The following is a 24,666-nucleotide window of genomic DNA, read 5'->3' as shown; positions in this document are numbered from 1 at the left end:
CTCCTTGGCTCTCTCTGATCTTGGAGTCCCTCAAAATGTCAAGATCATGGGATGCCTGCCTGGGTGGCTCAGTCGGTTAAACGTCTGCCTTCAGCTCAGGTCATGATCCCAGGGTCCTGGGATCGAGTCCCACGTCGGGCTCCCTGCTAGGCGGGGAGCCTGCTTCTCCCTCTGCCTGCCGCTCCCCTTGCTCATGCTCTGTCTCTGATAAATAAAATCTTCAAAAAAAAAAAAAAAAAAAAGCCAAGATTATGACTCCAAGCCTTGACACTAACCTTTCCCTTTGCCTAGTACATTCTACTTGCTACTCTTCTCAGCTGTCACTTCCTCCACTGGCCTCATCTCACTCATTAATTACCTGGTTCATCTGTTAACTGTCCCTATTCCCCAAGGAGACTGTGAGTTCCACAGTGGCCAAGACTGGGCTGTTTCATTCACTTCTATAACTCCTCCTCTGGGAAGCCCTACCTGACCCCCAGGCTGGGTCAGCTGCCCCTCTGGTTTCCCCTATCCCAGCCCTGATCACTGTGGGTTGTCACTGTCAAGGAGTCTGTCCCCACACTGGACAGGGAGCCCTAGTAGGGCAGGATGTCATGGTGACTACTGGGTGCCCAGCCCTTGGCCCCAGACCGTCAGAAAAAATCTGAATGAATGCTGACCCATGTATCGTGACCCCACAGAAAACTGCTTTACCCTGCAGTTACTTTGGAAACGGGGCATCTGAGGCCCACACTGATTTCTGCAGCCTCGGCTGATCTAGCCTGGTACAACAGCTTAGTATGCTTGGATTCTCGTGAATATTTCCAGCGGTCTCGAAGAGACCCTGGGCTCCAACAACCCTGCCTCCTCCAGAGCCGAAACCAAGCCCGAGAGAAGAGAGGACAGGGACTGGGTCCCTAGGATGCTGATCCCAAGCCCCAGTGGGCTTTTTGGAAAAAGCCTGGGCCACACAGTCGAGCATTCTTTGCCTCAGAACTGTTCTGACTCCCTAGGACAGGGCTAGGTCCTCTCTCTTGGACTCAGTTTTCTCATCCAGGAAGTGGGGGTCATAATTCCCAACCAGCAGGCTTCAGAGAGCTCTCGGAGGCTGCTGCTTGTGCAAATACATTCTCAGTTCTACAGAAGAGAAGGATCGTATCATTCACCATGTTTATCCATAAAACACTTTAGAACAGTGCCTGGCACCTAAGTCCACAATAATGAGTAGTTACTATGCTATCAATCCCTATTTATGAGGCACATATTTTGAGCTTGGCACCTTTACACACTGTTTCATAGCCTTATGAATCTCAGATCACAAAACCCATTTTTCAGGGGACACAACTGAGGCACAGAGAGGTGAGGTGACTTGTCCAGGGTCACACAGCCAGGCAGAGGCTGGGCCGGGGTTTCAACCCATTTCTGCTAGGGTTCTTCACCATTTCCAACTTCTTCAATTTCTCAAATATGCCAAGCTCGCTCTGGCCACAGAACCCTCATACCTGCCGTGCCCTCTGGAACGTTCTTCTTCTAGTTCTTCCTATGCTGGCTCCTAATTGCTCAATTCGTGCAGCTCAAAGGCCCCCTCCTCAGAGAAACACGGTGACTCCTCTCACATGACCTTGGGTTCCTGTGTTCCCAGCATTTACTACTTAACTGAAATTACCTTGTTTGACCACTGGCTTCTGGTACCTTCTCTCCCACCCACCCCCCAACCCCCTTTAGAAGGTGAGCTCCAGTTCACTCCTGGAACATAGAAGAGAATCGGACATATGGAAGGCACTCAGCAAACATTTGCTGCCTTCGTGAATCATAAAAGGTCATTTCATCTAATCTGCTTTCCTCTGGCTCCCTTCTGACTCCAGGGTCATCCTGACCCCTCAGGCCACAGAGGCCTCCAAGTCCCTCCTGATTCAGCACAAAGAACGTCCCCCCCAAAGTCTCATTCCAGAAGGGCTTTTGTCCCCTCCCGACTGGAGGATGAGGGGCGGGGAGGAAGGGATTAGAGCAAAAAGATACACCCAGTCCAGCTTGAGACGGCTGGACGGCAGCTCCGAGCGCGTGTCCAGGCTGTAGGTGGGTGCCAGCTCGTCCGGAATCAGCATGGGCACAGGGCGCCCCCTCAGGAACATTTTCACGGAGCCCTCCTCTGCCAGGACACCCCCAGAAGTCAGGCGCTGACACCAGCCCCTATCCCCTATTCCCTCTCCCCTTCGGGCTTCACTTAAAAAAAAATAATAATAATAATGGGCGGGGAAACTGAGGCCAGAGAGGCAAAGGCTCCGTAAGCCAGGTCCCCTGACCTCCAGCGATCCCCAACCATGCCCCTCCCCCTCTCCCCACTCACCCATGCTGAAGATAACTTCTTTGGTTTTGCTGCCAGGAAAGGGGGAGAAAAAGCGCCCTAATTAGCAGACGGGTCAGAAAAGGGGAGAAACCACTCCCCTACCGCACCGCTCCCCGGAGGTCTCTGATGAATAATGGGGGCCGCGTAAGGAGCGGAGCGCTGCCTCTCTGCAGGCCGTGTGCTTTGCTCGGTTGATCTTGCAGAGCCTAAGACACAGGCCCAGAGAGGCAGTGATCGCCAAAGATCACACAGCACGAAGTGGCAGGGACGCGATCCTGGAAGACGGGAGTCACCAGGGACCCCTCCCTCCTAATCAGCACCGCGCTCTCAGCGCTCCCCACCCCCAGTCCCACAGTGACCCAAACTTCAAGCAGCAAGGGAAGCGGTGAAGGGGCGCGTCTCCACGTTCCCTTGGCGGGCGGGAAGGGGTGATACTCGCGGGCCCAGGTCCCTGGCGAGGGCGAGGGGAGACCTGGGATCCAGGCCCCGGGGGGTGCAGGGAGGAGGGGGTCTGCCAGAGGGTCTCACCCAGCTCCAAAGCTACTCATGGCGGCGGCCGGCGGAGCTTCGGGGCCGGGGGTGGAGCCGGGACGGGCTCCGCCGCTTCCGGCCCTGGGAGGCGCCCGCGCCGCCGCGCCCTGCCCCGCCCTCCGCGGCCGACCCCGCGAGCTGGCCGGTCACACTGGGTCTCAGATCCCGGGCTGTGGGGTCCTGACACCAGGCTCTTTTGGGGGTGGGGGGTGGGGGGAGAGTGTTGTTTGAGAACAGGACTAGCGGGAGTGTCTGCCTGAGTTCAAACCCCACCTCTGCCACTTCCTAGTAGTGTGGACAAGTTGCCCAACCTCTGCCTCGGTTTCCTTGTTTTCAAAAAAATGGGGATAATAAGAATACCTACCTCGCGGGGTGATTGCGAGGATTATGTTGGTTAATTCATACAAAGTGCCTGGAGTTGTGCCTAGCACATAGCACTATGTACGTGTTTGCTATTATTTGAGTCGGGTTGAAATGTGTGGTTTTGACCCAATTCCTGCCTTAGTTCAGCCCCCAGGCCCACAGCATCGTGACTCCATCCTCAGGTTTTTACTCCTTCAGGACCTTCAGTGTGGTCCTGCCTCCAGGGAATTGACCACGCCCAACATCCCCGTCACACCCACCTCCCTTTCTGATCTGTCCCCAGACTTGACTCCTCTCTTGATAACTGAGTGCTCCCCCCTGAGCCCTCGGGTCCCCCCAGGAATTCTGACTGCGACCACTTTATCGGGATCCAGTCCCTGGGCTGAGTCCCTTCAAAGCCTCCAGGTTGGCTCCGCCTCCTGGTGTTGGGCCACGCCTATCTGTGGCTCCGCCCCTCTGGTCTGGTCCGACTCCGCTGCCCCTGCTTCTTGCACCTGACATGCCACCAGCTGGTACTGGGCCCAGTGATCCCCACCCCAGGCTCTGATTCTGCCCAGGCTAACACTCTGCCCATGCCCTCAAATCCCAATTATACCCGTCCCTCTATTTCCCTATTCCCTGCAGACACTGCTTTGAGGCTTCTGTCCCGGCCCCACCCCTGAGATTCAAGGGAGACTCTTTTACCTTAATGGCCACGCCCACAAGCCTGGCTCCCCCTTGATTTCCACTGTGGCTTACCCAAAGGACCCTAACCACTCACTCTAAGTCCTAGTGCAGCCTCTTAAGGCTTGACCACGCCCCTCGATGTTGGCTGCGCCTTTCCAGGCCTTCCCCTTGGACTATGCTCCCTCAAGATTGGGCTCTCCAAGCCTCCGTCATAGTCCCCGCATTCGGAACTACATAGCCTCGCTCTAAGTTATCACCTCGTGGCCTGGGGCATCACCCAATAATTCCCCATCCCCTTTCCCATGCCTCTCTGGGGTCCTGGCCGCACCGTCTGGGACATAACCCCACCCCAGACACCTACCCTTCCTTTTTGGCGCTACAATTGCTGCTAGAAGATGTGGTGCGGCTGCGGGGGTCCTCGCGGCGCACCGAGGCGAGGCGCTCTGGTGACAAATAGCGGCGGGCACTGCGACGAGAGAGCACACAGTTAGGAGCCTGTGAGGTTAGCAGGCCGGTGTTAGAGGCGGGCGAGAACCTCCTGCCACTTTCCATCGCTGGAGTTCGGGCACCTGAGCCCATCCCTCGCCGTATAAGAGCCTCCGTCTCCCACAGGGTCTTGGAGGAGGCTCGGGACCCCGGCTTCCGTGCCTTACCTGCGCCCGGAGGTCGCCTCCTTCTTGGGGGAGGATGGGGAGGTGGCATAGCCGCCCAGGCGCCGCGGAGGCCCTGCGCCATTGAGAGGCGTCCTGGTGGGAAGGCCTTTCAAGAGCTGACACACTAGAGGAAGAGGATGTGGTTAGAGGACAGAAGTAGTGAGTATGACCTCTCCCCATCTCATCCCTCTGGTCTAGCAAAGATACCCGAGGCTGTGGTGCCTAAGCGTGGAGGCGCTCGGCCCTTGGGGGTTCCCCGCGCGCGCAGCGCAGCACCCTGCTCTTCGCATGCCCGCAGGCGACGCAACGCGTCAGCCAGCGCCGCCTTGAGGACCGCGAGCTCGTCTTCCTGCAGCTGCAGCCGCTGCTCCAGCGCCGACACGCGGTCGTCCACCTCCATGCCGCTCGTGCCCGACAAATTGTCATCTGGAAGGAAGGACAGCGCGGGCTGCGGGGGCCACTCCGGAACTCCAAGGCTCAAGATGTTCCCCCCCGCCCCCCCCCCCCCCCCGCGACCTTCCCGAGTTAAAGCGGGGCCAGCCACCCCCCCTTCCTCTCCCTCAACCTGCGGCTTGAGGACGCTCGCAGATTGGCCAGGAAGACGGCTCCGAGGGACAAGGAAATCCCCACCGCTCTCAGACCTGTGCTCCCACACTCCTCTGCCCGCCCTGGATGTGTGACCTTAGGGAAGTCCCTTCCTCTCTTACTTTCTAAGATTCTACCAGTCAAGAGCCTCTCGGCTCTGATTTCAAGATTCTATGACTAAGATGCTAAATTAACTATGAGTGATATCAATATTTGTATCTTTTTTTAAGTCGGCTCCACGCCCAACGTGGGGCTTGAACTCACGACCCTGAGATCAAGGGTCGCATACTCTACCGACTGAGCCAGCCAGGTGCCCCCATACCAATATTTTTTAAATGACACCGACTTAATCCTAGTGACACCAACGTTCTAGAATTGATCCTCAATATTCTCTGACGAATATCAATATTTTACCGCAGGTTCTAACGTTTCCTTTCTGTTTCTTAAGACTTTCCAAGCCAAAAAGGTCATGCCTGGTCCCTCCTCTTCCCCTTCTCTCCTCTTCGTGAGGTTCAACCCCAGAGCAGGCTGCAAGGACAGAGTTTCTGCGGCCCCTGGCGGTAGGCTTGGGGGTTGCAGGCAGCGCATCACAGACCCAGGAGACCCACGGGAGGGAGATGCGGGCGGGGATCTGACAACCAAACTCTCTATCCCAGCCAGAGCTTCTCTCCTGTTCCTCTTCTCTATTTCGCTTCTGTACCCCACGCCCCAGATTCGGCTCTCCCTCTCCTCTCCAGCCCATGGGTGCAGCCAAAGAACTCCTCCATCACCCCCCAGCCCATTTTCCCCGAAGTGGGAGGGGGTGGATGACTGAGGCGTCCCTCTCCCGTCCCTCTCCCCTCTCCCTCCCAGATCACTCATACCCAGACTCATTGCTGGCAACAACCGAGGAAGACCTGGCTCCCAGCCGGGTGGAAGTAAAGGTGGTATCATTAACAGGGACGGGGCGTGGAGGTCGCACCTGCCGTCCCGCGTCGGTAGGCCGCCCCGCCCGCCCGCTGGGCTCCGCAGTGCAGCCATCCGTCCCTCCCCTCCGCCCCCCCCACTCCTGGCGGCCCAATCGCCAGCCCGGCCTCGCCCGCCCTGCCCCCCACCCAGCGCCTCTTTGGTCCGGTGCTTGGACCTGCAGAGGAAGGTGGGGGCCTCCCGAAGTCGGAGGAAGGGAGCTGTCAGGACTTAGAACTCGGAAGGGAAGGGACTCTCAGGGTCCTGCTGGGATCACCTTTTCCAAAGGAGCAAACTAAGAACGGAGGCTGCGAGAGTGTGCGGAGACTCATCCAGTCAGTAGGTGAAGGGGCAGGAGGGCCCAATGACCTCGTTGCGCCAGGCCCCCTCTTACCTACCATCGCTAATACTACACACACTCCCAAAAAAAGGGAGGGGGAGAAAGAGAGAGGCCCCTTATAGTGTTATAGAGAGCTTACATGTGACAGGACTCTTCATGTGAAGCACTCAGCACTGTCCACTTAGCACTGTTTCCTGGCTCATGGTACGGTGCTCAGTAAATCCAGAATACAATTAACTATTATTATGGCACCTACTGCTCCAGGCATCTTTGGTAATGGTGGTATTACCTCCACTTTAGGAGGAGGGGAGGAGGAAGGGGATTGAGGTCCAGAGAGATGAAGTTACTTGTGCCTGGACACACAGCCTTGCAGCAGCAGAACAGGCACTGGACCCAGGCTTAGGCATTCTGCCTCTTAGAGGGGCAGAGGAGGCTAAAATAAGCATTCTGGTCCTCTGCCAACTCCAGTGTGACCAGGGGAGTGAGCCTCCAAACTGGAAGACAGTCTCTTCTCAGAGCCCCCTGAGTGAAATGGAGGTGCTTTCACCTTGGTCCTTCAAGCCCCCACCCAGAGAGGCCAGCTGCGTTCTGAGGCCTTGGACCGCCCCCCCAGGCCCCCTTAACTCAAGTCCTCTGCCCCCTCCTGAGCATTCCCCCACCCTCAGCCCTTTTGCCCAGAGACCAACCCTGGCTTCTCCTTCTCCCCTCCCTTCCACCTCCTTCACCTCCTGCTCCCCTCATCTAGGCCTGACACTCACAGTGGTCCTTTGGGTAGAAGGAAGGGGTGTTTAGGAAGAAGGGATGAGTCCTAATGGGTAGGAGTGGTGGGGCCTGAGGATTTGGGGGTACAGTGGAGGCTAAATCCTCTGGTCATCCTACCTGCTCCCACACCCAGCCCACAAGCCTACACCAAATCCCACCTCCCCCTAATCTGTCAGTCCCTCTGCCAGGGAGAAGGGGGAGGGTCCCAGAGGATTGAGGGGGGGAAAGGGCAGAGTTCCAGACCTCCAGGCCTGTCCTCTCCGACCCCAAGCTCCTGAAGGTTCTGCCCCATCCTCTTCATCCAGTCACTTCGGGAGAAGGGGAGAGTCGAGGCAAGTGGGGGACTGGGATCAGGGCTTTGGGGATCAGGGACCTTGCTCTGGGGTCAGGGTCCTCCTGGGGGGGCGGGGCGGAGAAGGGAGGATCTTCAGCAAGGGGCGAGGATGGGGACTTGGAAGGAGGAGGTTGGGGCAGGAGGAAATGGGTCCAGCCCTGGGCGGAGCCAGGGTCGGAACTGAGGAGGGGTCTCACCGTTGCAGTATTGAAGCAACGAGGACGTGTCGTAGAGGCCGCAGAAGGCCGGGCCGCGCTCCGCCATCGCCCCGCCACAGCCACCGCCGGCCCCCCTGGCCCCAGCCTGGGCTCGGTCCCCCCCTCCAGGCCCTGCCTCCCGTTGCCATAGCAACGCCCTTCGTTCCAGCATCCCCGGCTCGGCCCGCCCGGCATCAGGCGGCCGGCGCCGGGCCTGGCACCGGGGTCATCCCCCAGGATGGCGAGAAAGGGGGGTCGGGACACCCCCTGCCAGGCCCCCCAACGCAATCCTTGAACCGGGATTGGTTGAGCCTAGATCCCCCTAGGTACCGTCTGGTCCCGCCCACAACCGGCGCGTATTCTCCCTAGACCCCCTCCTCGCCAGTTCGGGACCAATGAGAGCCTGTCGCCCAGGCCCCTCAGCCAATAGGGATGCAGAAGGATTGGAAGGGGCCGGGCTTTCCCTGCTTTTCAGCCTGAAGCGTAGCCCCGGGCTCTGAGAGGAAGAGAGGGTAGAGGAAGACACTCCCCAAAACCCCCAAACCTTCTCCTCAATCTTTTACTGAATTTCCCAAAAGCTCCCTCGCAGGACCAGGGCCCGACCCTAGAGCCCCAAATCTGCCTAGATATCCACTGGCTCCGCCCTCGAACTCTAATTCTTAGAGTCCTTGTTTATTAGATGGTGGCCCGCCCCCAGGCCCTTAGCTCCACCTCCAGAATCCTGCTGGAGCTAAAGTTCTATTCCTGCCCGCAGAGCCTTTGACACCGCCCGCGAGGTATCCGAGAGCTATGGTACTTCGCCCAGGGCCCTTGACCCTGCCTTCTTTTAGGGTTAACTCCACCCCCGGGTTTAAGTCTGATATCGCTCCCCAGCCTTTCCTTCCTCTTTTTTATCCGCGGTCCCTTGGTTCCTCTCCGACAGCCCTCATCTCCCGCAACTTCATTATCCAGTCCGGGTTTTGACATAGGCCCAGCTGTGACGCCGGGAAGGCTGGCAGTGTCAGTCGGAGCGGGCTCTGATGTTGGGGGAGGAGGGGAGGAGAGAAAACCTGACAATGGATTTAAAGAATAGTGGATCACCTTCCCCCAGTCCCCACTGAGGGTCAGCACCTAGTCTTGACCAGACCATGTTGTATAGGAAGGACAAGAGAGCCCAAAGCGGGAAGAGATTTACAGGACACACAAGCAGACCGTGAAAGCCCTGGGCTTTGGAAAAGGATGGACCTGAGTTTAAATCTTGACTCCACCAGTTTCTGGTTGTGACCCTGAGCCTCAGTTTCCACGTTTGAAACGTGGGCGGTCATATTGTGCCTATGTCTCTCCTTCATTCAAAAATGTTTACTGGGGCGCCAGGGCGGCTCAGTTGTTAAGCACCTGCCTTCGGCTGAGGTCATGATTCCAGGGTCCTGGGATCGAGTCTGTACATCGGGCTCCCTGCTCAGTGGGGAGCCTGCTTCTCCCTCTCCCTCCACCTGCCGGTCCCCCTGCTTGTGCTTTCCTGCTCTCTCTCTGTCAAATAAATAAGTAAAAGCTTTAAAAAAATGTTTACTGATTTAAAAAGGAGTAACAAAAATGTTTCCTGAACATCTAGAGTGTGTCAAGCTCTGTGCTAGGTGCTGGAGTTTCAGTAGTAACCAAGTCAGTGCCAGAGTTTGTTCTCATTGATCTTGCAGGGTGACAGAAGAGGTAAGCCACCATACACAAAACAATTAACTAATAATAACTAACATTTATTGAGCACCTACTACATGTCAAACACCCAGTTATCTTCACCAGGAGCCCTATTTTCACCACCGTTTTACAGATGAAGAAACAGGCACGGAGCTGGTAAGGGAAGGCCTCTCTGAGGAGGTGACATTTGAGCTGAAATGTGAATGACAAGGAAGCAATCACGCATGAAGTTGGCGGGGGAAGCTTTCTAGGCAGAGAAATCAGTAGGTGCAAAGATCCTGAGATAGATATGAGTGTGGCATATTCCTGGGGCAACAAGAAGCTTGATGAGGCAGAGGAGAGCAGGAGGTAGATGAGGTCAGGGAGGTGATGGACCCACCAGATCCTGTAGGGCCTCGAAGATGTGGGGAGATGCTCGTAGTTTGTTACTGTATCCTCCGTGAGCCCCAGTGAGGCCACAGATGTAAATCACACATGAGTACAGTAGCAGGCACACATAGGCACCTGTAAATGCTAGCAGCTCCCATCCATTTCTCAGGGAACACCTACTGTGAAAGGCACCAAGGTCAATAATGAGTTCAAAGTGATGGGCAAAGTAGATGTGGGCCATTATCATTCTTTGATCACAGCTGGCTGTGTTATTGATAGAAACAAAGAGTTCAGATCCTGCAAGCTCCGTGTGTTGGGGGAGGGGTGTGGAGCCACAGGGAGAGGAGTTCAGCCAGGTGAGTTGTGTGCTTGTGTGTGTGTGTGTGTGTGTGTGTATTTGGGGGGTGGGAGGGGGTGACACACAAAGATGAGTCAGTCCTTGCCCTCCAGGGGTCAGGATCCATGTGAGCTCAGTGACCTTGGTCCAACAGCTTGCTTCTCTGCAAAATGAGAGCCATTCCAGCACCCACTTCCCAGGGGAGAAGAGCAGGTTCAGTGAGCTCAGGCCTGTCAAGTGCTCAGCACAGTGGCTTTTGGGTACAGCTAATGGAGCTAGTTTTATTACAAGTGCTTTTGCAGGGAGATGTCAAAAGCCTGGAAGTGGGGCGGAGGGGAATGGGGAAGAGGGAGCTCTGCGCTGGGGGGACAGGGCAGGACTCCCAGTCTGGCTTCCTCTTTTCTCTCTGCCTCTAGGTTTCCTTCTCTGGGCCACTTCTCTCTCTTCTCTCTCTGTCTCCCTTTATGTCTCTGGAAATGGGTTACATCACTTATGAGCTATGTCACCTTGAGCAAGTGACCTCCCTTCTCTGCTACTCCTACTTCTGATCCTACATTCTGTTTTTCCATCAGCTTTATTTCCCCTGTCTTCCTGATTCTTTCTTCTTTCTTTGTGTTTCTCTTTCTCCCTCTCCTTCTGTTAGTCTGTCTCTCTATTTGGGTCTATGACTGGGCTGGGCAGGAGGGCTGGGGCCCTGGGACCCCCAGCATTGCTGAGTCCAGGGCCTGATACATAATAAGTGCCAGTAAAATGAATAGAACCCTGCTCTGGGCCGAACCCTGCTCTGGGCGATGCTGGGGTCCCACAAGCCACTGAGAGAGCCGGGATCCTGTTCTCACAGAGCTCAGAGTCCTGGAGAGGAAGTAGTTATTGGTTGAATGGATGAATGAGTGAGTGAGCTAACTTTGAGGCAGGCTTGGGAAACAAAACAAAAATTGGGTGGAGGCACTTGAGGCAGAGAATATTGCTAGAACAAAGGACGAGGGCCCAGGAAGGGTCTGAAGAGCTGGGACTTCTCAGAGAAAAGGCTGGGGAGCTCAGCAAGCACCTTGGAGGCCGTGGAGGGGAGCCCAAGCTTGCTCCTGAGGGCACTGGGGAGCCATGGCAGGTTCTAAGCTAGAGAGGGATGGGGGCAGTTTGTGCTTTAGCATCATCACTCTGGCTGCCTAGCGGTCCTATGGGAGGGGGGGTTGCAGGTGGGAAAAAAAGGGGGGTATGACTGGGGACAGAGGGGCCCTGGACCAGAGCAGGAGCTGTGGGGGAAGATTCTAGAAATCTGGAGGAAAATGCCCAGACCAGCCTACTCTTCTTGATGCTAGGAAAGGAGCTTCAGGGCTGGCCCGCCACCACCAGGGGGCAGCGAGGGCTGCAGTTTTGAAACTCTCAGCTCCTTTTCCCAGGGCTGTGAGGTTTACACCTTGCTTTGGGGAGGTGGGGGGGAAGTTGGAGCTATCTGCAGGGCCCTGGCTGAGAGCCCCTCTGCTCTCCTGCCCCCCAGCCCGGCCTCTTGGGCCCCTGGAGCCCCCACCCCACCAGCAGGAGATTATGTCAACACAGCCCCAGTGCTTCTAGCCAGGACAATATTTGCCCTCAGGATCTGGGGAGGTCACTATGGAAACGAGCTGCAGGGTGTGGGGGGAGCACCCCCTGCCTCCCGGAAGAGGGCGAGGGGGCTGGGCATCTCTGCCTCATCTCTGTGTCTTTGGGAGAGTTTACCCCCATCCCCATCTATCTGCATTCCAAATCTCTCTCTCTGGACCATCTCTTCATCCCTGTGTCTGTCTCTTTCTCTGGATACCTGTCTCTGGGTCTCTGTCTCTCTGGTCTCATCTCTGTGGGTCTCTGTCTCTGTTTTTTCCTGTTTCCCGGCTCTATGCTTCTCCATGTCTCTGTCTCTCTCTGGGTTTCATGTCTCTACGTCTTGGTCTCTCTTTGGGTCTTTGTCTCTGTCTCTCGCTTGGATCCCATGTTTGTGTTTGTCTCTTGAGGCCCCTGTCTCCGGATCTCTGCCTCTTTTCTGTCTCTGGGTTCCTGCTTTCTCTGGATCCTATTTGTGTGTGCGTGCGAAGTGTATGTCTCTGTGGGTCTCTGTCTTTCAGGCCTCATCTATCTTCAGTCCTGAATCTCAGGGGGGCCACCTCAGCCTTCCATTTCTGGCCTCGGTCCCCATGGGGTGCCCCCTCTCCCCATCTCTCTCTGCCTCATTTCTCCTGTACCATCTGCTGGCACTCCGGGCCCCCTGCCTGCTCCCCACAGGCTCAGCTTGGCCACAGCCCCAGTGGGGCAGGCACAGGCCTTCCAGCTCCTTCCCTTGGGGGGCACTGCCTGCTCCTTGCTGGGGGGTGGGGCAACAACAGTGTCCCGCAAAGATCCAGGACCGGAGGCAATGGAGAGAGAGAAACAGAGACAGACACCCTGAGTGCTGACAGATGACAAGGGGAAGAGAAAGGGGAAAGGTTAAAGATGGGAAAGAGAGGGGTGCCTGGGTGGCTCAGTCGTTAAGTGTCTGCCTTCAGCTCAGGTCATGATCCCAGGATCCTGGGATCGAGCCCCGCATCGGGCTCCCTGCTCGGCGGGAAGCCTGCTTCTCCCTCCCCTGCTCCCCCTGCTTGTGTTCCCTCTCTCGCTGTCTCTCTCTTTCTGTCAAATAAATAAATAAAATCTTTAAAAAAAATAAAAGATGGGAAAGAGAGAGAGAGACCCGGAGAACTGAGGTCTGGAATTCAGAGAGGGCTGTGTGCTTGTGTGTGTGTGTGTGTGTGTGCGTCCGCGCGCGCGCGCGCGCGCATGTGTCCCTGCTGCCCCGTCCCCAGACCCTGGGAGACTGCAGAGGACCCAGGAGAAGGCTTCGGTGTGCAGAGGGCCATGAGGGACCCAGGCACCACCCTCCTGTGCACCTTGTGCTGGGTTCTGACCCGGGGGTCCCCCCGCAGGGATGGGTGAGGACCTCTGAGCCACAGCGGACTCCTAGCTAGCTCGCCTCTCCTCAGCGCCCATCGTTCAGGCTTTCTCTCCCTCCATCCCCCCTGTCTTTCTCTCAACGTGGACTGTGCTCTGTCCCTACCCTCCTCCCCTATCTCTCTGTCTCTCTCTCATTGTCTCTGTGTCTCTCTCTCTGTCTTTCTCTGTCTCTCTGTGTATCTTTCTCTGTTTGTCTCTTTTGATCTCTTCCTCTCTGTGTCTCTGTCTGTGTGTGTGTTCTTCTTTTTTTTTTTTAAAGATTTTATTTATTACTTACTTGACCTAGAGAGACACAGTGAGAGAGGGATCACAAGCAGGGGGAGTGGGAGAGGGAGAAGCAGGCTTCCCGCAGAGCAGGGAGCCCGATGCAGGGCTCGATCCCAGGACCCTGGGATCATGACCTGAGCCAAAGGCAGACGCTCAACGACTGAGCCACCCAGGCGCCCCTCTGTGTGTGTACTTCTATGTCTCTGTCTCTTTTGGTCTCTTCCTCTCTGTCTGTCTCTCTTGGTCTCTCTCGTCTCCATCTCTTCCTGTCTGTCTCTGGTCTCTCTGGGCCCTTGGTTTCTCTTCCTGTCTCTCTCACCACGTCAATTCCTCTCCACCGCTTCCCCCTTCCCCAGTCTCTCCCTCCCCCTTCCCGGCCTCCCCCTACCTTCCCAGCCCTAGCTGAGTGGCCCTCCCAGGCTCTCTTGGGGCCAAGGAGAGACTCCCTCCCAAGGCCAGCCTCTCCCCGAGGTGCTGGGCTATCTCAGACCCCTCTCCCTCTCCACTCCATGAACCGAGCCTTTCCCAGGACCCAGAGAGCGCCAGGAATTTGGGGCAGAGAGCAGGGAGGCCAGCTGGAGGCCAGAGAGCCAGGGCCCCCCCCCCCGTTACCCCCCTCCCAGACTTGTCTCCTTCCAGCTCCTGGTGCTGGACCTTGCATCCCCCAGTCTCCCTGCCCCTGCTGGGGCCTCGGGGCCTCAGTTTCTCGTCTGCCAAGTGGGCACATTCACCTCTGCCCCACTTATCCCCTAGGTCCCAGGGGAGTATATGCTCCTGAGTGTTACAAGTTGACTAATGTGCATGAATCCGTGGTTTGGTTTGTATTACTGGGGACGCGAACATTGAGAACCGGGACTCGGTTGCTAAGGCTTCCCCCTCATGTACAGACGCTCCCCGTTCCCCATATTTTAGAGCAAAGAAAGAGACTAGAAGTGCAGACTGCGGGAAGGTGTGTGATTCAGTGGTGCCCGTGACCGCGAGACCCCATGAGGCTGCGGGTTCGTGCGTGATTGCCGCATGACGGTGTGTGATCCTCTCTGCGTCCGTGGGGCGTGCGGGACGCCATGGTGGTGGCACGGTGGCGCGCAATGTGTGTGTGACTCTGTGGGACTTGTGAGTGCGGGTGAGGACGAAGAGCAGAGTCGTGTGTCCCTACCACCATGGCACTGGGTGTGACGGTGTAAGGGTGACGGCGTGACGACATGACACCCTGAGAGCGTGTGCCTTATTGACAGTTGGGGAAGGTGTGCTGTCGGGGTGTGACTGTGGGCTCAGGCGACCGTGTGAACTGCGAGAGTGTGGATGGGTATGGTTGCGTGACCTTGTGTGTGGCCCCGCAGGTGGTGGCGGGCCAAGGGTTACATGACTGCGTGAGGGACTGCATATCGACGTGTGCATGTCATCGACGGTCATTCTTCCAGCCTCTGCTCGATGCCCAAGCTGGTGCTGAGTGATGCTGGGGACCCAGGGGTGACCGCAGGCCAGTGGGGAGACGAGACCTAGTGACTGGGCGGCTGACACGGCATCACGAGAACCGTGGGAAGCCGTGACTGTGTTGCTCTGTGAGTGGAGTTGCCTGCAGTCCGGGCCCACGGCTCTGTCACTGTGGATGACTGTCAGCCTGTGCGGGGAGTGTGACCGCGGCTGTGTGCCACGGCTGGGTGGGATGGGTGGGACCGTGTGAGAGCCTGTGACCCTGGCTCCGTGACTGCTCTTCCACGTGACCCTGGGTGACTCTGATCCTTGTGCGCCACTGGCCGCCACCCCCCACCGGGTCTCTGCCCCAGAGCTCCCCCTTCTGCTCCCTGGCCCCGCCCTCTCCCACCACCCCAGGCCGTCACCTCTTCCAGAGCTCAGGCGGAGGCTGTGGAGGCGACAGCCGCTGGAGTGAGTGATCGAGAGCAGATCTGGGGACAGGTGAGGGCTTTCCCAATCCCAGCCCATTCCCCCGCCCTCATGTCCCACTCAAGCCTCTGGGTCCCTCTTTCTCTGTTTCTTAGCTCATGCCTTTGTCTCTTTGTCTCTTTGTCTCTCTGTGCCCTCGCTCTCTATCTTCCTGTCTGCCTGTCTCTCCGTAGCTCTGTCTCCATGTCTCCCGATCTCTGTTTAGCCTCTGGATGGCTCTGTTTCTGTCCCTTTATCTCTCCTTGCCCCATTCTCTGTGTCTCTCTCCATGTCTCTGTCCCCTCTTTGTCTCCTAGCCCACATTTTTATCTGTCTTTTCCTCTCTGGTCTCTTGCTGTGTGTCTCATTCTGCTTAGTCTGTATGTCTCTCAGTCTCTATATTTCTGTTTCGCCCATTTCTGGGGCTCCATCTGAGATCTTCCCTGCTTCCCCCTTTCCCCACACGGTGCTGGGGGGGGGGGATTGGGGTTAGACCCATTTTCAGGCATCTGGGCCCCTGCAAACCTAAGCCCAGGATCTGACTCCTCTCTGGTCCCTAGGGAGAGGGTTGTTCCATTGACTCTGGGCTTCATCTACAGCGGGCAAGTTTTTTAAGGTCGGGATCCTATTTGCCATTTGAAGACCCTCTGGGCTGGTAAAGCGGAAACTCTGAGGGTCATTTCAAGCTCCATGCCCGACGCTTACCTCTCCAAGGCAGTCCCCAGATTCCCCAGAATCTCTAGGTCTAGACTCTGGGTGACATTAGCGCTTCCGCCCAAAGCAGCTCTAAGGGCAACCGCGCCCTCAGCAAACACCCCCCTTCCACCGCCGCTGCCCCAGCAACAGTTGGGGGCGGGCCTGGGAATCACGTGCTGGATCTCGGCCTCGCCCACTCTTCCCCCACCCCACAAGTCCTCACTGGTGGGGGCGGAGGGGGGCCACTGCCTCCTAGTCCGCCTGTTTGAATCTCAGAGCGGGTGGCGCCGGGGGCTGGAGGCGGAGGGCCGAGGCTCCTGACTCTGCGCCCTGACCCTCCAGGCCGGACTGCCCCTACTAGACCAGACCCTTCGCCCCCCATGCCCCGCCGCCCTCACGATGCCGAACTGTCCGCCTTGGCGGCTGCTACTGATGCTCTCGTGGTGGGGGCCGCTGCTCCGGAGGGCGGAGGTGAGGACCCCAGGAGCCACAGGGGTTCAAGGCTAGGAGGGAGGTCTGGGGACAGTTTTAAGGCTTCCCCCGCTGCAGAGAGAGTTTTAAGACTGCCCCGCCTGTCCAGATTCGAGTTGTTTCCAGTCTCGCTTCTTTCCCTCTCAAATCCTCCTGATGATTTCCAGCCACTCCTTCCCCTAATTTTCCTGAAGGTTTTCAGCCCCACACAGCAACTCCCCTGGTCTAGGCACCCCTAGAGACCTAGAAGAGGTTTCTAAGTTACCCAAGACTCCCGGACAAAACAGGGCAGCCTCTTCAAGTCTCTGTAGGGTGTTTATACACGAAACGTGCTGCCTGGGAGCGGGGATCGGTCGAGGTGTGTGTGTGTGGGGGGGGTCCTCCCTCCTCTCTTTCCATAGACAGGCTCTGTCGGGCAGACGGCGGAGGAGCTGTACCAGCGCTGGGAACGGTACCGCAGAGAGTGCCAAGAGACACTGGAAGCCTTGGACCCCCCGGCAGGTGTGACTGGGGAGCGGGGCCTGGGGGCACGGGAAGGACTAGGGTTGAGAGGGGTGTGCTTGAGGGGGGGCTAGGACTGACAGACGGGGCCTGAGGAAGTCTGGGGTAGAGGTGGGCTGGGTCGGGAGAGGCCTGGGTGATGCTTGGCCTCGGTGGGACGGACCTAGACCTGAGTGCGCGGGGCCGGGGGCGGGGGGGGGGGGGTGCGGTGGGAACTGGGACGTAACTTGGATTAGTGGGAGAGGCCCGGGCAGAAGCTCGAAAGGGCGGGGCTGCATCAGGTGGGTGGAGCCTGAAGTGGATGGCGGGTGGGGCGGGGCCTGGGGTCTGGTGGGAGGGGCTGTGGCAGAGCCAGGGACTGGACCACCCCCCGGTGGGCGGGGCCAGAGCAGCGCTTGCGGAGAAGCCTTGGGCTGTGTGCGGTCTGTCCACCCGACGTCTGGCCCCCACGCCCACCCCAGGCCTCGCCTGTAACGCGTCCTTCGATATGTACGTCTGCTGGGACTACGCTGCCCCCAACGACACTGCCCGTGCGTCCTGCCCCTGGTACCTGCCCTGGCACCGTCATGGTGAGGTGCCCCCTGGACCCCGGGCCCTCCCCTGACAAAAATAGCTCCTAGCCCTGCCCCAGACAACACTCCCAGAGTTCGCTTGATCTTGATCTCACACTTGATCTCCTGCTCCTCTCTGTCCGGCTGAGTGTCTCCTCCTGCCTGACCAACCCTGGCTCTGTCACTTAAAGCCCCTTCTCTGTCTCTGTATCTCTCTGAGGACCACAGGGTTCTTATTTCCTCCGGGCGTCTTGGTCTCCCTGTCCTAACTAGCTATTTGGCCTAGAGCAACTTATTTAACTTCTTTATGCCTCAGCTTCCTCTTCTGTAAGATGGGGTTGATAATAGTACCATTTTTATAGGCTTGTTATGAATATTAATTTAATTAATACACAAGGGCTTATTATCATCACATCACTTTGGCTATCTCTGCCTTTGTCTTATTTTTTTTTAAGATTTCATTTATTGGGGCGCCTGGGTGGCTCAGTCGTTAAGCATCTGCCTTCGGCTCAGGTCATGATCCCAGGGTCCTGGGATAGAGTCCTGGATCGGGCTCCCTGCTCCTCGGGAAGCCTGCTTCTCCCTCTCCCACTCCCCCTGCTTGTGTTCCCTCTTTCGCTGTGTCTGTCACATAAATAAATAAAATCTTTTAAAAAATTGTATTTATTTGACAGAGAAAGAGTTAGCGAGAGCAGGAACACAAGCAGGGGGAGTGGGAGAGGGAGAAGCAGGCTTCCCGCGGAGCAGGGAGCCCAATCCGGGACTCGATCCCAGGACTCAATCCCAGGACTCTGGGATCATGACCTGGGCCGAAGGCAGACGCTTAACGACCGAGCCACCCAGGCGCCCCTGCCTTTGTCTTACTTTTGTCTTTCTGTTTTATTCTCTGTGCCTCTGACCCCCTCCTTTGTTTCCCCCACAGTGGCTACAGGCTTTGTCCTCCGCCAGTGTGGCAGTGATGGCCAATGGGGATCTTGGAGAGATCATTCGCAGTGTGAGAACCCAGAAAAGAATGGGGTCTTTCAGGTAAGAAGCAGTGAGGGATTCAGGTCAGGATGTGCAGGGAGAGATGAAAAGGCAGCCGCCTCAGGCTGAGCCTGAAACCCCTTGTACTATTCAAGACTCTAGGTTCCAAGTGATAGAACCCAACTTAAACTTGTTGGGTGGAGGAAAAAAGAGAAATGTATTGACTTCTGTGATTGAAAAGTATAAGGTAACAGCTTCAGGCACAGCTGGATCTAGGTGCTCAAATGATGTTGTTGGGAGTCTTTTTGTCTCTCACCACATCATGACTTTGTTTTTCTCTGTGCTGGGCTCATCTTTTCTGTGGGATGGAAAGTGTGGTCCTCATTAATTAGCACCAGGCTCACATCCTACCAACCAAGCAAGACTGTGGGGAGACTGAACTGTGTTCTTAATAGCTCTAATGTAATGTCCCAGGACTGATACCTTGGGCCATGCCTCCACCCTGCACTAATCACTGTGTATGTGTGTGTCTCTGTGTGTGTAGGGGGTTATATAGAATGCTCTGATTGGCTGGTCATATGGTCAGCCCTGGACTGAGGGGTGGAATCAGCCAGTCAGCCCCAGTCAAGCAAGGGTAGTTGGATCCCCAAGAGAAAACTGGGATGCTGGGCAGGAACAAAAAGCAGGGTCCCTTTCTGGTCCTGGGGGGGGAAAGCATTGAACTGTGTTCCTGTGTCCTCCTACCCTCCTGCACCCCCCTACCCCGACCTAGGATCAAAAGCTGATTTTGGAGCGGATGCAGGTCATGTACACTGTGGGCTACTCCCTGTCCCTGGCCACATTGCTGCTAGCCCTGCTCATCTTAAGTTTCTTCAGGTGAGACCTCCAGCCTTGAGTCACAGCTGCAGAGCCTGGGCCTCCGTTTGCCCAGTAAGATGGGGTGGTCAGGCTTCACTAGTGACAAGCATCTAATGGTGGTTCTGTGGGAAGGGCGGGGAGGTGACTTAAGGGGATCTGTGTGGCCAAGGGCAGGTAGGTATCCAGGGGTCCCCAGACTGCATCCCCAATCCCCTAGGAGGCTGCGCTGCACTCGCAACTACATCCACATCAACTTGTTCACATCTTCCATGCTGCGGGCGGCGGCCATCCTCACCCGAGACCGTTTGCTACCTCCACCTGGCCCCTACCCTGGGGACCAGGCCCCTGTCCTGTGGAACCTGGTGAGCAGCATCCTTCTCTTTCTCAAATTGGGATTCTGCCTCCTCTGGTGGGGCCAAGAAGTTCCCAGTCCATTTACTACTTTCTACACTATCGACAGTGTATCTCTTTTGACCTCTCCAAACACATTTGGAGAGGGGCCCTCCCAACTCAGCCTCCTCCATCACCCACCCCATCACCTCCTATGTGAGATTTTTCCCTTGCTTAGCTCTCATTATCTCACCCGTCCCTGGACTTGTCCACCAATGAGAGAGTCCCCTACTGGAGGTGGGGCGTGGGCAGGATGGGAGGGGATTTGGTAGATACCAATTTGTTGTTACTGCGAAACTAAGGTGGGGGAGGCTAGAGGCTGGGGGCCCAGGTGAGAAAAACTTTCAGGTAGCCAGTTGGGCCATGTCGATTGTGAAGAAGCTATGGGGTGGGGGAGTCCCTGTGCTGGCTGGACAAGGGTGACGGGGTGGGAGAAACTTTTTGACAGATGAAGTAGTTGAGTTCAATTTTTAGAAGGCGATGGGGTGGGAGAGGCCATATTTGGGGGCCATGGGGTGGGGGAAACTGATAGCAAGATGGAAGATACCAATTGTTAAAGAGGTAAAAGCGGGACAGCTCACAGAGGGAAGAGAACAGAAGAGAGAAATCAATCACAGACACCATCCTCTAGTGATGCAGAGCGGGAAGTGAATAGTGGACGGCAGGAAATGGAGGTGGAAGGACGGCTTGGGGACACCCTGGAGGCCCTGACTGCCTCCTCCCCCTGTCCGGCCACCCCCTAGGACCTAGCTGCCTGCCGCACGGCCCAGATCGTGACCCAGTACTGCGTGGGTGCCAACTACACTTGGCTGCTGGTGGAGGGTGTCTACCTACACAGTCTCTTGGTGCTTGTGGGAGGTTCCGAGGGGGGCCACTTCCGCTGCTACCTGCTTCTTGGCTGGGGTGAGCCCCGACCCTGTCCCCTGCCCAATCCGGCGCGCCTCCACTCCCTCGACTCCCCAGCTGGTCTATCTCAGGGGGTCTCCTCCCCTCTCTGGGCTTCTGCCTCCCCACCCCGGCGGCGGGGGAAATTCCGCGGGTCTTGGGCCTGGCGGGGCCCGTGCGCGCGCTGACAGCTGCGGCGGGGTGGGGGGCGGGGTCGGGGTCTGCACAGGGGCCCCCGCGTTTTTCGTCATTCCCTGGGTGATCGTCAGGTACCTGTACGAGAACACGCAGTGAGTCTTGGGGTCTGGGGTGAGGCCTGGGAGGCGGGCGGAGCTTTGAGGGACTCGGGCGGGTTGTGATGGAAAGGTGGGGAGGTTCGGAGGGTACATAGGGACTGGGAAGGGGTGGGTGGGATCTAAAGGAATGGGGAGCTAAGAAAGATTGTGCTCTGGAAGGGGGCGAGATGGGGGCGGGGCCTGGATAGTAGCGGGGCGGGGCTTTAAAGGAACGTGAGTGTGGCATTAAGGAGAGTGGGCGGAGCTGGCGAGAGAGGGTGCGTGATCCTCTGAATCCAGGGGTTTTTCTCTTAGCTCTACTCCCCCTCTCCCCAGGTGCTGGGAGCGGAATGATGTCAAGGCCATTTGGTGGATCATACGCACCCCTATCCTCATGACCATCTTGGTACGGCCAACCCTGAGTCCTCCAGGCCACCCTCTGGAATTTCCCACCCTGGGAAACGGGGCGCCACCCTCTGTCCCCCAGGACAGGATGGGGCTGGCTCAGCCTCTATCTCTCCCTGCAGATTAATTTTCTCATCTTTATTCGCATTCTTGGCATCCTTGTGTCCAAGCTGAGGACGCGACAGCTGCGCTGCCCGGACTACCGCCTGAGGTGAGGGAGCCGGGCCGGGATGGAGGGAAAGGGGCAGGGTGCAAAATGGAGGACCTGGGGCTGCGGGACCACTGCCACCCTCTACCCTCAGGCTGGCTCGCTCCACGCTGACGCTGGTGCCCCTGCTGGGCGTCCACGAGGTGGTGTTTGCTCCGGTAACAGAGGAACAGGCCCGGGGTGCCCTGCGCTTCATCAAGCTCGGCTTTGAGATCTTCCTCAGCTCATTCCAGGTGCTAAGGCACTAAGGCGGGGTGCAAGGGCTACACCCTTCGTCCTGGGGCCCTCTTCCCCAGAGGGGCAGGGGGTCTGCAATTGTCCACTGATGGGGGCACTGAATGGGGTGTGAACATGTTCACATGTTCATTCGTACATTTCTGCGCAAAACACTGAGCTAGCTCTGTCCTGAGCTGGGGAGGCAGCAGGGAGCAAGGGAACAGACCAGGCAGCCTCAGCAGACTGCCACCTAGTGAAGATGGAGGGCTTTGCAGCCCGGGTAGGGCTAGGGCCAAGTTCAGGTTCTGCCACTTCGCAGCTCTGTGGCCTTCACCTAGGGTGAGATAAATGAGGTGCTTACAGTGCAAAATGTAAGGAGGCACTCCAAAATTTAAGGCCAACCCTGCACTTGCCTGCCAGACCCTAGTCGCCATACTGCTTTTCCTTGTCGGGCCTCAGTTTCCTCATCTCTAAGTTGGAACAATACTAATCTCACCTCACAAGGCTGTTCATTCATTAAATTCAGCAGAAATGTACTGAGCCCTTACTGTGTACCAAGCACTATTCTGGGCCAAGAACCAAATGGTCCCTACCCTCTAGTGGGAGAGACAGATGCTAAACATGCTATGTAAATAAAATGAACAGAGTGTCAGATGGAGAGATGTGCCTAGAAGCTGGGGGGTGGGGGGAAGAGAGCAGACAAGATATAGAGCTGTAGACAGGGGGTAAAGGCCTCACTGAGAAGACACTGGAGCAGAGACCTGGAGGTGAGGGAACAAGCCAGGCAGATATTTGGGGGAAATGTTCCAGGAAGAGAAATATCAAGTGCAAGATCCCTGATATCCAACATGCTTTAGGCGGTGGGAGCCAGAGGGAGCAAGGGGGAGATAGGAGAGAGGTGAGGTACCCGTGCCCGATCCTTGGGCCAAGTGAGTACCTTGGCTTTTCCCTGAGGGAGCTGGGAGCCATGGGAGCAGAGGGATGTGATCAGAGTTAGATGTTTTTTTAAAGATTTAATTAATTTATTTGACAGAGAGAGACACAGTGAGAGAGGGAACACAAGCAGGGGGAGTGGGAGAGGGAGAAGCAGGCTTCCTGCGGAGCAGGGAGCCTGATGCGGGGCTCGATCCCAGGACCCTGGGATCATGACCTGAGCCAAAGGCAGTCGCTTAACCAACTGAGCCACCCAGGCACCCCAGGGTTAGATTTTTAACAGGATCATGGAAATTAATAATAAGATTTGTAAGATTTTAACATAAATAACTGATTTGTATTATCAAGTAATTTATTAGTAATTATATTTTATAGAAGTTTATATGTAAAATGTATACTTAAAGATAATTCTTAAAATTAATTTATTAATATATATAACAAAGTTATAACAAGCTTAAGAATAAAGTTTAACGCGGGGCGCCTGGGTGGCTCAGTCGTTAAGTGTCTGCCTTCGGCTCAGGTCGTGATCCCAGGGTCCTGGGATCCAGCCCCGCATCGGGCTCCCTGCTCCGCGGGGAAGCCTGCTTCTCCCTCTCCTACTCCCCCTGCTTGTGTTCCCTCTCTCGCTGTGTCTCTCTCTGTCAAATAAATAAATAAAATCTTAAAAAAAAAAATAGTTAAACGCTACGTGCCAGGCATTCCAGCTTCTTGCATATTACCTCAATTCTCACAACCACCACTCTATTATGACCCCATTTTCCAGATGAAGAAACTGAGGCACAGAGGGGATAAGCCCTTGCCCAAGTGGGTCAGGAAGTGGGGAAGCGGTTCTCATATCTAGGCAGCCCACCTCCAGGGTCCCCTGTTAACCCTCTTATTGCTCAGCAAACCTGGGAGGGGCAAGGGGGGGCCAGGGAGAGGGTGATTGAAATGGTCTCGGACCAGGGTGGCGGCAGCCGAGGTGGTCTGGGACCTGCTAAGGGCCCAAGCTCACTCAGGGGGTGTCTGCGATCCTGCCCCCACTCTCGATTTAACCCCCGCGCCTCCTCCCGGCAGGGCTTCCTGGTCAGCGTCCTGTACTGCTTCATCAACAAGGAGGTAGGGACAGCGCCGGCTCGCCGCCCGCGCCCTCTCGCGGCCGCGCAGGGAACGGCCGGGAGCGCAGGGAACGTTCTGAGCCCCGTCGCATTGCAGGTGCAGTCGGAGATCCGTCGCTGCTGGCACCGCCGTCGCCTGCGCCACAGCCTCGGGGAAGAGCAGCGCCAGCCGCCCGAGCGCGCCTCCGGGACCCTGCCCTCGAACTCAGGCCCCTGCCGGGTCGCCCCTGACCACGCCCTGTCCTTGGGGACCCTCCCAGGGCCTGGGGATGAGGCCAGCCAGGTCTCGGAAAGTTACTGCTAGGCAGCGGGGATCCTGTGTCCATTCGAGATCGCACGTATTTATTGAGAGCCTACTGTGTACCAGGCCCAGTGTGGAGGGCGCTGGAGAAACTGGGGTGCGGTGGGAGGGGGGAAACAAGGTCCCTGTTCTCCTAGAGTTCACAGTTCACAATTGGGGGGGCAGCAAAGACAGAACATCACGTTAGACACACACTGTGGAATGGCTAATGAGGAAAAATTAGAAGGGAGCCTAGGGTGGTCCAGGAGGGCATCTCTGAGGAGGTGACACTTAGGCCCATGCCTGCAAGGGATGAAGGAGACCGCTTTGGGAAGAAGATTCTAGGCAGAAGGAACAGCATCTGCAAGGGCAGAAAAGCTTGGTGCTGCCTGAGGAAAAGACAGGAACAGACGGTGCCATGTGATGGAACAGATTACTGGGGGGGGGACAGGAGAGGCAGCTGCGGAGGGGTGTGAAGTGGTCGGACTCTGGCGCTGCTCTTCTAAAGGTAGAACTGAGGATTTGCCACCGTTTCGCACGAGGGAAGTGCAGCAAGAGAAGTCAAGGAAGACTCCTAGGTTTGGGATGATGGCAAGAGAGGGAGATGGGGTTCAGGGTGGGGAGAGCCAGGAGTGCTCTTGGGACACGTCAGGCTGGGGAAAAGGCCCTGGAGCTCACAGGAGAGGTGAGAGATGGAAAGAGAAATATGGGGCAGCACTGGGGTGGGGGGGGGGCAGAAAGGA

The 24,666-nt window shown here is 56.8% G+C and overlaps 2 protein-coding genes across 5 annotated transcripts in view; one reads left to right on the top strand and one right to left on the bottom strand.

Annotated features, from left to right (window-relative positions):
• Positions 1-7,874, bottom strand: part of EML2 (EMAP like 2) — a 50,538-nt gene extending 42,664 nt beyond the window's left edge. Inside the window, exons 1-6 of one of the 4 annotated variants that reach the window (XM_044911446.1) lie at positions 7,703-7,874; positions 4,747-4,965; positions 4,540-4,663; positions 4,248-4,352; positions 2,327-2,355; positions 1,999-2,128 (exon numbers count right to left, since the gene is read on the bottom strand). In XM_044911446.1, coding sequence (XP_044767381.1) covers positions 1,999-2,128; positions 2,327-2,355; positions 4,248-4,352; positions 4,540-4,663; positions 4,747-4,965; positions 7,703-7,874 — 779 coding nt within the window. Of the gene's footprint in view, positions 1-839; positions 879-1,993; positions 2,129-2,326; positions 2,356-2,854; positions 2,906-4,247; positions 4,353-4,539; positions 4,664-4,746; positions 4,966-5,987; positions 5,998-7,702 lie in introns of those variants that run through there. The other 3 variants (XM_044911447.1, XM_044911448.1, XM_044911449.1) reach the window with 3 other exon arrangements.
• Positions 7,875-14,324: 6,450 nt separating this feature from the next.
• On the top strand, positions 14,325-23,947 carry GIPR (gastric inhibitory polypeptide receptor). The gene is made up of 16 exons (XM_021681072.1): positions 14,325-14,330; positions 14,543-14,677; positions 15,141-15,224; positions 16,230-16,358; positions 16,760-16,859; positions 17,321-17,428; positions 18,333-18,436; positions 19,149-19,252; positions 19,452-19,596; positions 20,368-20,527; positions 20,739-20,799; positions 21,121-21,190; positions 21,312-21,400; positions 21,492-21,630; positions 23,603-23,644; positions 23,741-23,947. The coding sequence occupies exons 1-16, from the start codon at positions 14,325-14,327 to the stop codon at positions 23,945-23,947; spliced, it is 1,683 nt and encodes a 560-aa protein (XP_021536747.1).
• The last annotated feature ends 719 nt before the right edge of the window (positions 23,948-24,666 follow it).

Source organism: Neomonachus schauinslandi, chromosome 16, assembly GCF_002201575.2.
Source record: "Neomonachus schauinslandi chromosome 16, ASM220157v2, whole genome shotgun sequence".
In the NCBI taxonomy this organism is placed as follows: Eukaryota; Metazoa; Chordata; class Mammalia; order Carnivora; family Phocidae; genus Neomonachus; species Neomonachus schauinslandi.
The sequence above is the reverse complement of the archived record's forward strand: the minus strand, read 5'-3'. Positions and strand labels throughout refer to the sequence as shown.